Source organism: Meleagris gallopavo, chromosome 4 (genome assembly GCF_000146605.3).
Source record: "Meleagris gallopavo isolate NT-WF06-2002-E0010 breed Aviagen turkey brand Nicholas breeding stock chromosome 4, Turkey_5.1, whole genome shotgun sequence".
NCBI classification, from domain to species: Eukaryota; Metazoa; Chordata; class Aves; order Galliformes; family Phasianidae; genus Meleagris; species Meleagris gallopavo.
Window position 1 is genome coordinate 33,924,995 of NC_015014.2, and position 12,207 is coordinate 33,937,201.

Consider the following 12,207-nt stretch of genomic DNA (forward strand, 5'->3'; position numbering starts at 1 on the left):
AGGAGAAAGATGCATCCAATGCTATTACTAATTTAAATATAGAACCATCCAGCTCATTTGAAAAAATTCTTTTCAGAATTATGGGAAAATTGAAAGCTTTTTTTTTTTTTCTTTCCAATTCAAAGTTTACATGCTTGTTCTCAGTTCAGGATCAAGTACACCCATCTATATCACAGCGCTTTCTCAGCTGAGATGGTACACAGCAGCTACCCAACAACACTTCAGATACATTACTAGCTACAACAGTAGGCCACTTTTAAACTAAAGAATATATTATACATCTTCAGTTCTCTTTCATGTTGGAAACCATCTGTGGAATTAGGTTGCATTTTCCAAGCAGGCAGAGACTTGATCAACTCCCATAGTTAAGGTCATTTTTACTAAGAAGAATCTTATGAAGAAGTGACTGCTGGGCATTATTACTCAAGCTTCCCCTTCTACCTGAGGAACACTGCAGCCATCCGCACACTTACAAACACACCCACGGTAACCAACAAAGAATGGAAGAGGTTTCAGTGCGGCCTCACAAACACCACAGGAACAGATTCCCTCAGCAAGACCTACGCCATTTCCGAGGCAGGCCCCCGCAGCTGGCTGTCAGAACAGAGCAAGTCCCTGGCTGTTAATTTAAAGTGCCCCGTCCCGGCCTCGCGGCCCGCACCTTGCGCTTGTTGAGCAGCGCCTGCTTGGCCTGGGTGGCCTTGATGGCCTGGTACGCCTTCCTCCTCTTCAGCAAGTTCTCCGGCACCAACGGGATCCGCCGCTTCTGCCTGCGGGCGAGAGAAGCCGGTCACGCTCAGCGCCTGTCACACCCACCGCCGCTTCCCCTGCCGCCCTGCCCGGCCCCGCAGCCGCCCGTTCTGGCCGATGGCGGCAGATCCGCGCCCCCAGCAGCGCGCCACTTACTCCGGCTCCGCCATCTTGCCGCCGCCGCCGGAGGCGCTGCCACGCACGCGCTCCGCGATGCGAAGAGGGGAGATGGCGGGGGCGCATGCGCCGCTCTAACCGGTCCGTCCCGCCTCTCTCCCTCCCTAGGAATGAACCGGAAGAGCAAGGGCATATTTGGGCAGGGAAGGGCGGGGCCTCGGGGCTGTGTGCGCGATGGAGGGGTACGGGCGGGGTGACAGCTTCTAACTAACGGTACAATAACGTTAAACTCAAAACGGCAACCCCCAGCAGTGTCTGTCTTGAATCAAACGCTGCCTCAGCTCGAGGGTCACAAGGACTGCCTGGGAATATCTGTATACATTCATAGATATGTACACACACCACTGAGGTTGCAAAGGTGGGACAAGACGCAAAAATATGAGCTATTCTTCTGAGAGGTGGCTTCGCATTGACGCTGCTTATGCTGATTCTTAATGTGAGTGTTGTACAAGAGATTACAAGAGCAACTTGTACCAGGTCTGTGGAACATCTCCACCGTTCTCCACTGAGAATGGGTCAGTTGTATGCGTTTCTGCATAACGTCAATGTAACTTGACCCAAAATAGTATTTTGAAGACAGTAGGCCTAGCATCATCTTGGAGAGGCCCATTTTGAAGAGTAGCTCTTCCTGGCTGTACGCAATGAATTTGAACGCCAGGTTAGCCTCTACCTGTGTGTGCTGCTCAGCTTCATCTCCAGTCTGGGAAAGGTTTGGGAATCCTGTGTCTTTAACAATAAATATGAAAGAAAACCTTTAAATGTCGATGGAGACTTCTCTTGGATGTAACCACTTGTAGATCTGAAATTTCCACTTCACTTTCTGTTTGCAGTCACTGGGTTTCAGTGTGCACTTGCTTTGTCTGCTAACCACACAGCCCTCCATAGCATAGATAGTCCTGCCACCAGCTGGCAAGGGATACCTCTGCTTTTCTTACTTTTCTATATGTCTCAGGGAAACTAGGCCCTCACATATAAAGCCTTGGAGTATTATTTCCAGCTAAACTGAGAAAGGAAAATTATTTTTTCTGAGTGTCAGAATCACAGAATGGCCAGGGTTGGAAGGGACCTCAAGGATCATGAATCTCCAACCCCCCTGCCACATGCAGGGCTACCTCCCCATTTAATACTAGACCAGGCTGCCCAGGACCCCATCCAATCTGGCCTTGAACACCTCCAGGGATGGGGCATCCACAACCTCTCTAGGCAGCCTGTTCCAGCACCTCACCACTCTCTCTGTAAAGAACTTCCCCCTGATATCCAACCTAAATCTTCCCTCACCAAGGTGAGCTTAGGGAGGCCAGAAACCTCCCGTGGAGCAGAAGGGCAAAAGCTCGCTTGATCTTGATTTCAGTGTCAACAGTTAATTTCCAGCACCAGTGAGAATGCCTGTCCCAGCTGGAGCCAGCAAGCAAGGACTGTTCCTGCCAGGCTGGCACAGTGTGAGTACAGATACCCCCTGTGCCCTGCACATGTCAAATGAGAGCAACTGTGTTCTGCTGGTTCTAGGTAAGGTAACCTTACATTGATCATGGAGCCAAAGCTTCGAAGGAGAAACAGCTCAAACATAGGGAAAACTTATCCAGAGAAAATAGGAGCTGCTGATATAGTATATTCAGATGTTAGAGCATCTGTAGCCCTTCCACTGTCGCACAATGCTTCCCGGGTAATACTCCTAACATATGCTATAAAAAGAAGTGAAGACGAGTAAGGAGGGAGGTTTAGACAAGCTGGACAACGGTATCACCCGTAGATGGTGCCCTCGCCTCACAGTAGGAAGATGTTGCATCTGGTGGGGCAGCACTGGTGTTCTGCCGCCTCCTCTTTGACAGGGAGGACAGAATTGGGATGTGTACCTATGCACTGGATATGTTACTTTTGTTGCATCTGTACTCATTTGATTTACACCACTGATGTGCTGTTAACTTTTCAGCTACACAGCTAAGAATCAGAGCCTTGCACTAAAAAGCTCTGAGATGTCAATGTTTAACAGCTTCACCTCAAAGACACTGCAAACCTTTACAATATTAAATTAGGCCGCTCATATTTTGATGCTTTGTACCTGAATACCCGTATTTAGAAGTGGGAGCCCACATTCCAGCATGGGCTCAGGCACATGCTATGCAAAGAGCACATCTCTTGGAGAGCAAAGCCAGCTTCCTATCAGCTATTCTTTGATGCATTCTTTGGGATTATGAAACAGAAAGCAAGGAGCATATGAAATAGATCATGTGAAATTTTCATTAAAGAACATACAGGCAAATCATAAACTTCACTCTGCCATGAGGGTGAGCTGCTCTGTATCAAAATAGCTGAAGTCTCTGGTAGCTCACAAAGGGAAATGCATCCCATTTAAATCTACACACAAGTATGTTTTCTTTAACAAGGGAAATACCTGAGATGGGATCTTGGGTATTTCATTATTAATGAAAGGGCAACAGTAAGTAAGTAAATATTTCAAGTGCTGTTGCTATGAAATGTCACGCAGCATAGCAGCACACCTCAGCTGACTTGTTAAACATTAACTAATAGCTATAGTATATTAATGAGTTACTTCTCAAATGTCTTTATATTCAGGAAAAATATTCTCACTTTCCTGTATGGCAAGCTATTGTAAACTGACCTTCAGCACTCTAAATTCCTATTTTATCCTTTTTTCTTAACAAGTGCTTACATTTCCCGAGATTTCCCGAGATTTCCATTAACTGTTACAGATAAATCCAATGACAGCATGTTTACAATAGACACTATCAGTAAGTGATGGATTGAATGATTTCTCCTAGTTTGCAGGCAATTCAGAATGATAGGTAAAATCATTTTTTAAAAGCTGGATCAAAAAACCTCGGTATCTAGACATGCCACTTCAGTCACTGCTATTCAATGACTTCATAAATCAGCTGCTGGCTTCCCATCAATATCCATGATAAGTGCATTTTCTCCATTCTTCTCTAGTGCACCTTAGATAAGGCTCAGAGCTCACCAGAGGAAAGTATTTTTGAAAACAAGGTATTTACGTAATTCAAAAAGACCTGCTGGGCTGGGGAAGGTGGGTGGGGAAGGAAGATGTTGCTTTCAAGGACCAAAATTGAATGTGTCGTATTAGAAATAAATCATCCATACAGCAAGCCAGGAAAACGTCTGCCTTTTTCATCAGCAGAATAGAAAACAGTCTCTTTTTCTGTACAACATACTTTTTGCACTTTCACTTCAAAATATAAACAAATCCTCACAATACATGTCATATATTAATTATATACTATATACAATATATATAGTTTTTGTATATTGTATGTATATATATATATTTATATAGTATACATATTATATGTGATATATTATACACTATATGTTATATATTATACATTATATATTACGTATTATATATTACGTTACCTTTTGATATATTGCCAGCCTCAGCAGATCTGTTATGCTGTTTTGAGGAGACTGAAAAGCTGAATGGAGAGATCCAAATCAAAAGGAGGAAGATATCTTTACAAAAGGAGAAGGTTGTTTCTCTGCCGTGGAAGGCAAGAATTTAAAAAAAGAGCCTCACTCAGAAAGCTAGGTCTTGCTTTGTATGAGCTGCTTGTCTTTATAGATAAAGCCAAGAATATTGTACTGATGATGAAATGGCTCTGCTGTAATCACACCTGTCTATATTGGCATGCCTGCTGCTGCAGCATGCTCGCATTTTCCACTCTTTCCGCATGCCTTGCCTCGAAACTCTTCCCAGTGCCTCTACAATTTTCACAGGTGTTGCAGGGCTCCCCAGTAGCAGGTCCCTTCATTTTGGTTGAGACTTCATTAGAGTAAATGAAAGCAAACATAGACAGAACTCTCTTTTGTCCTCGAAGTCTTGACATGATCTTGTTCTCTCCCTCTAGATGGTTTGCCAGCTCTCATTTTATTATCATACTTCAGGCTATGCTTTGTGTCACATACTTTGTTACTTTATTCACAGACACAAATGCAAAGACATTAGAAAATACAAAAGCAGCAACCTGAGGTCAGCTGGGTTCCAGTTTCAAAAAAGTAGATGCTGTTATTTTGTTTTGTTGTTGTGCAAGTACGGTCCTCTTTTAAGTGACCACAACTCACATTTGAATTAAACACCTCAAGCTTTATTTTCTCACTGCAGAAGGAATAAATTATCTGGACTCAAGTCACGGCTTAAATCTTCATGATAAAGGTGTAGCTTTCGGGACCTGTCTGAGTGCTTCTCTTTGCTAACTGGGATTGTTTGCTATTTGGGGAGCAGGCCATTGTTTTGGGATGGTGGTGACCTGTATGCATTCACAGAAGGAACACATTGCACCAAATTCTAGTTATCTGCATTACCAGACTGTCTCTTCAGGTATGAGAGATGGCAGTCATAGACTCTAAATTTCTACATGTTTTATCCTAGACAGCAGTTTATATCCCCAGAAGAAATTGTTACAACATGCCTACTGTGATCAGAATTTCCCACTCTATACTTACTTACCATGTGTCTGTTTAGACACTGGCTCTTGTGTTACAGCTTTTCTGAACATTTCTGTGAGTGGATAGTTAATAGTTATATCAACTGCCACAAAATAAAGATTACTATTATTTAGTTAATAGTAATATGTTTCATTGACACTGTTACATAACTATATCTAAGCCATTAACCTTGACATAGAAGCATATCAAAAACTGATTCACTTTAGTGCACGCACATTCAGAGCTCTTATGATGAAATCTGTGGTGCAAGGTAAGAGTAGGGGCGGCCCTTCCTTGGAGGCAAACCACAAGTAACTGCATGGGCACGGATTTTCCAAGGGCAGAGGCAGGAGCAAGGGGGATGTCATAAGCATCTCATCCACAAAGCTTTCTGCCTTATTTTATCTTCTCACATTAACAGGAGAGCATGAAACTCCATTAAATTCAGTTCAAATCCCACAGAATCTCTGCTGACATTGTGTGCAGTCTCAGAACCGTGCTTGAAGTCTGTCACTCTTGCCAGTGAACTGTGTCCCCCTCTGAAATCTGCCTGCAATGAATTCCTCATGAAAAGAGCCAACAAATTAGATTCTGTTTATTTTGCCAGACTGTGATCTAATCTTGGGAACATTTTAATGGGGGAAATACCTTGTGATCTTAAATTATGCCCATTTTCAGATCTTTTAAGGAAAAAGTTTATATGATTTGGAAAGAGGCCCAGGAGCTGCTGTATACACACACTCAAACCAATGTTTAAGAGAAAAAAAGCTGGGTGGTCCTGGATTTTATTTCATGAAAATAATAATCATATGGAGATAGACTAATATTTAATAAAAATATTTTTGCAAAAGTTGTAGATACATGCATATTTTTATTCTCGTAATAACAGGGTTCCTTAACAACAGCATTCTTGACAGAAACACTGCAAAAAATCCTCACAGGGAGTAACCTGGGCATGAGAGATGTTCATGGAACAAATACCAGTGACTGCTGGGCAGCTGATTACTGCCTAATGTGTCAAATTAAAAGGGCTGCAAGATAAGGTTTTGGCTTTGTGTGTCCCTGGAAGAAACAAAAGATAAGTGTGGAAAAACTATCCTGTATGGTTGACCTATATCACATTTAAGAGAAAAAATATATAAAAATAAAAACTTTTTATTTCTTCCAGTTTTTCTTTTGTCTTGCTCTCCTCAAACTTAACTCAGATGATTACTCATTTTGTGTTCAACATTTTTTAAATAAAAAATGTCTTTTTAATGAAAAATAAGAGCATTTTTTCAAGAAAAGAGAATCCAGTGTTTCTGCTTTTTGCATGTGTCAAAAAGAAATATTTGACATTTCACATTTCTGCCTTCATCTTTTCACTTAAAGGGATTTAATTCATTTGGCTTTCTAAAAACTTCCCAAGCAGCTTCTCAAAATTCTATTTCATGATCTTTGTTCTAAAACTTAACCTGCAGCAGCTTATTGAATTGCAGATAGCACTGTGGAAAAGTACTGATGTTTGTGTCTATCCTGTCCACAAGGTAGACAATTCTGGATAACTCCCACATGTAACAAAGCTTAGTGCATCTGCATCCACAGGAAGCCTGTTGGGCATAAGCAAGGTGCAGTCACAAGGGTTTTCAGAATTTCGCTCCAGATGTGGCCTCCTGATATGTGAGAACACATTTAATGCAAAGAGGATCAGTATTTACATTTAGCGTTATTGCCAAGTTTTCACTGAATTCAAAGGAAATAGGACCAGACAGAACTCAGTATTATTTAAAACATTACTTTCCAAATACTGTGCAGCATGCATCTTACAAATACATTCAAATAAGTGCAGACATAAAGTAACTCTCCATCAACTGTGACAGCAAAATGCTGTTGCCTCCCCCATTGCAGACATATGATTCTGTGAGAAATCCCACTACTTTCCATGGACCTGCAGATGACTCCAGACCTCTCCCTCTCTGGGATATCTGCTGGGCTGGATCAAAGCTAACTGTGGGAGACAGGAACTCTGCATCTCTCGGGAGGCACGCACACTTGATAGGTATGAACATGAGTCATTGCTCAGCCTGCTCATTCCTTCATGGCCTCATTGCCTTCATGCTGCCTTCTGTACGAGCAATGACCTGGCTGTTATCAGCTGCTAATGTGGGGATTCTCCCATTAACCCAAGACCAAGTCCTCTAACACTCCCCCCATCCTCTAGTTGACACAGCTGCTGCTGTATTTTCTTCTCTTCCTTTAGTGCAATTCATTTGCAAGCATTAGTGGAAAATATTCTAAGAAATCTCGATTTTACAGTAACTATTGTGAATACTTCACTAGAAGAAAAGCAGACTGCTAATAAACCACTCATACTGTTCTCAGTCGTTGTCCTGGGTTACACCTGGAGTTTTAGGAGTTTCTATGTTATGAATACAAAATTAGACTTTAATCTATCATCAAGTTTTGACATTTTCTGAAAGTGGTGGTACCTGTTTGCAGGCTTCCAAAGCAGTACACTTACAAGAAATTAAAAGTAAATTAATTTTACTTTAAAGTGATTGTTAAGGCTTGATTAATGATCCTGAAATAGAAAAATTAATGTTTTTCAGTTACAATAAACAGTGATTACAGTGGTTTATTTTTCCATCTTCTGTAATCATAACAGAGGGTACTGTTACTAAAAATTTAATTTAATTTTTTTTTTGAGGGGGGTGGGGTGGGAGGGTGGTAAAAAGAGGCATTGCTATACATGGTCTCCACAGGCCTATATGACCTCTCCTACCTCCACAGGGATGAAAAGTTACATTTTATTTAGGAAAAAGAAGATAGACTGAACTGCTTTTGAGATGAAAGACAGTGAGAGGAGAATAGATGTCTTTCCTAGACTCAGTAATTGGGAATCCTGTCTCCTACTAGGCAACTTTTTAATTGAACCTTCAAGATAAAAATGCAACTAATTATGCCATTTAGGTAGCGGAAGCATGTTAATAAGTTCACCACAGCATGAACTATTCATAAAAATACTGTGGACTAGGGAGCCATAAAAAGAGATGCAGTGGAGCAACCTAATTAGGCAGTTTATCATTTCAACATGGAAAACTTCATAGGAAATGCTTTATATACACAGATGTAATTCTTAAATGTCAATGATTCCAATACGGGAGTGGTAGCTTCCAGACAACAATTTGTATCTTAAAAAAAAAAAAGACCTTCCAAAAAACCTTTTTAATTATTCTTCCTTTATGGCCCAGTTTATTATTAGCAAACTACAAAAAACTCTTTAAAAACTTCAGGGAGGGAGCTGTTGTTTGGAGCAAAAAAATCATTCAAAAAAGAATTAAAACGGCATATGTTGGAAGTGAGTTGCAGTAATTTACGTAGAATCACAACGGAATAGTTTCACTAGTTTGCAGATTGTGCTGTTGAGCTCTAAGTGAAGCTGTGGTTCTGGGTGCTGTAACAGTGTGTGGTAATAGGGCTGCAAAGATCCTCTCACTCTTTCCCTGTTAATTTATGCAGGGAAAGATTTCATCGGAACATTCTGTTTTGCCTACAATTATTTGAGACAACTGTCCAGCCAAGATAAAGAGACAGAGCCTGAGGGACGTCAGCAGACACTGCGCTCTATGCCAAGGAAGGAGCTGAGCCCCAGACACTGAGCTGCCAACATATGGCAGAAGCAGGGGATGGGAAGTGATGGGTGCAGGCTTCTCACAAAACCTGGAACCCATACCACTTATTGTTGGGACCTTAGCTTAGCTCACTACTGAAACTACATTTGTCAGTACTGGATAACAGTAGATGAGCTGAAAGCTTTCACTACAAGCATCCAAATGAAGGCTTTCAGAAAATAAACACCAGACCATGAATGTGGCGGTAGGAATACTGATCTACCATTTCACAGACACCTGGCATCAGTTCGTGCCTTCTGCAGTGGGTACAGGTCAAGAAGTAGATATTGATCTTCACAACACAAGCTCATACATACTCATGCACTGCAGGCAGCACAGCAGAAGACTTCATGAGGCAGAGCACTATGGCAATAAATGGTAGCAGCCTTTCACAAATTCATACATGAAAAGATGGGGTTCAGGCTAATTAGCAAGCATGGCAGTGAGGTTCTGGAACTACTATAGATAAATAAAAGTATCATCTCTATGTTTAGGACAAGAAGGAATAACAATAATTAAGAATTATTTCAAAAGGGATACACAACACAGCAGAGACTATCATTATTACATTGTTGTAACCCCTTGCATGTTCTGAATGCTGCAGCTTTGGTCAGTCCTCATTCTTCCCACTCATTCCAGACACCTACTTCCCTCCCCAAGATACAACAGTAGAATTGGAAAATGTTCAGAGAAATGGTTTCCATCTATGGAACAGTTGAAAAGGATGGATACTTGGACTGGAAAAAAATGTGTATGGGGGGAGGTAAAGTAGTCAGTATTAGAAGGGCCTGACATTTGCTTACCCTTTCTGCCAGAACAAGAAGAAGGTAACCTCAGATGGAGCAGTAGGAGGTAGGTTCACAAGAAGTAACAGGTTCATCAGCAAATGAACTTGTAGTTAAGACATGGACCTCTTGGCCACCAGATTCCAAGAAAGCTGAAATCATACATGCAACAAAGACTGAACAATTTCACAGAAAATAATGCTTGGGGTTCTGGTGGATGGGAAGCTGGACATGAGCCAGATATGTGCCCTCACAACCCAGAAAGCCAACTATATCCTGGGCTGCATTGAAAGAAGCGTGGCCAGCAGGTCAAGGGCGGTGATCCTGCTCCTCTGCTCTGTGCTGGTGAGACCTCATCTCAAGTACTGTGCCCAGATGTGGAGTCCTCAGTAAAGGAGGGACATAGACCTGTTGGAGTGCGTCCCTGTTAGAAGACCACAAAAATGACCCATGGAATGGGACACCTCTCCTACTAGGGGAGGCAGACTGCTCTTTAGCCCGGAGAAGAGAAGGCTGTGAGGTGACCTGATAACAGTCTTTTTGGATGACATCAAGTTGGAAGGGAGTGTTAATCTGCCAGAGGGTAGAAAGGCACTACAGAGAGACCCAGATAGACTGGATTGATGGGCCAAGGTTAACTGTATGAGTTTCAATAGGGCCAAGTGTCAGGTCCTGCATTTTGGTTACAAGAACTCCAAGCAACCATACATGGCTGGAGTGGCTGGAAAATTGCCTGACGGAAAGGGACCTTGGTGTACTGATGTACAGTAGGCTGAATATGAGCCAGCAGTGTTCCCAGGTGGCCAAGAAGGCATATGGCATCCTGGCTTGTATCAGGAATGGTGCAGTGAGCAGGACTAGGGAAGTCATTCTGCCCCTGTACTCAGCATTGGTGAGGCTTCACCTGGAGTACTGTGTTCAGTTTTGGGCACCTCACCACAGAAAGGACATTGAGGTGCTGGAGCAGGTCCAAAGAAGGGCAACAAAGGCTTGAGAAGGGGTTGGAGAATATGCTCTATGAGGAGAGACTGGAGGAACTGGAGCTGTTTAGTTTGGGAACAGGAAGCCAAGGGGAGACCTTATTGCTGTCTTCCAATATCTGAAAGGTGCTTACAGCGAGAGCGGGGTTGGTCTCTTCTCACTGGCGACAGGTGACAGAATGAGGGGAAATGGCCTCAAGTTGCACCAGGGTAAGTTTATGTTGGATATCAGGAAAAACTTTTTTACAGAAAGAGTTGTTAAGCTCTGGAATAGGCTCCCCAGGGAGGTAGTTGAGTCACCATCCCTGGATATGTTTGAAAACCGTTTGGATGTGATGCTCAGGGACATGATTTAGCGGCGGGTTGTTAGAGTTAGGGTAGTATAATCAGGTTGTGGTTGGACTTGATGATCTTTAAGGTCTTTTCTAACCTGAGCAAGTCTATGATTCTGTGAGATTGCAGGTTCCTCACTCTTCTTGAAAGAAAACAGTTTTTATGGTGCTCAGCCCAGTGTTAGGGGAGTGTATGATGAGGGGCAAGCCTTGACAGGAGAAAAGCCCACAGATTCAAAGCAATTGTGCTGATGCACTGTGCTCTGTAGAACTTACTTCTTTGGCCCCAGCAGGATCAAGGCCTTTCAATATCAAATGCTGTGATCTCACATCTAATGAGTTTTTTTCTCAAGGAAGGGGTAATAAACAAATCCGGGTCCCATTTCTAAACCAGTCAAGAGGAAAACAGGTGTGTCTTGCTAGCTTCAGTTTTCTACTCACACAGGCTAATTATACTGTAAGTTTCTTCATACATCATGCACACAAAAAGGTTTGTCATCATATCCGTAATTCTTAAGCAAAAAGAAGCTCCTTCCTGTCAGTAAACAACCTCAGTAATGATAGAAATCAGTTGGTGCAGGTGTGCTTCAAAAGAATGCTTGTTCATAAAAGAGCTTTTCTCTCTGCATCCGATGTTCTGCAGTTATATCAGAAAAATGCACACACTTTTTTTTTTAAACCAGTTAGGTCAAGTTCCAGCTTAATTCTCTGTGTAAAAAGGCAAAGATAATCAGCAGGGTACATTTTATCAAGAGAAGATGCTTAAATTTGCAGGAGAGAGAAGAATCTGATGTAGTTGACATCCATACCATGCTTTCATTTCATGCCTTCACAGACTTCCTAAAGGAGTTGCCCAGGTTTATTATCTAGCCAATATAGAAAGTATTTGTGTATTTTCATACTGCTTAACTTAAGTGACTCAACCTAGCCCTCAGTTTCTCCCTCCAAGAGGAAAATTCTTTTCTCCTAACCTTTTAGATAGTCAACAGAAAATGGAAAGAAATGCCTTCAAAATTTGACAATCTCTGTTCACAGGCACTTTAAAATATGTTATTTAAAATGTGTGTAAAATAAG

General features: G+C 42.0%; 1 protein-coding gene across 1 annotated transcript in view; it reads right to left on the minus strand.

Moving 5' to 3' along the window:
• The window catches only part of RPL7L1 (ribosomal protein L7 like 1), a 3,604-nt gene extending 2,586 nt beyond the window's left edge, over nucleotides 1-1,018 (minus strand). The window contains exons 1-2 of the mRNA XM_010709940.3: nucleotides 907-1,018; nucleotides 662-770 (exon numbers count right to left, since the gene is read on the minus strand). Coding sequence (XP_010708242.1) covers nucleotides 662-770; nucleotides 907-920 — 123 coding nt within the window. The 5' untranslated portion in view covers nucleotides 921-1,018. The remainder of the gene's footprint in view (nucleotides 1-661; nucleotides 771-906) is intronic.
• Nucleotides 1,019-12,207: the final 11,189 nt, after the last annotated feature.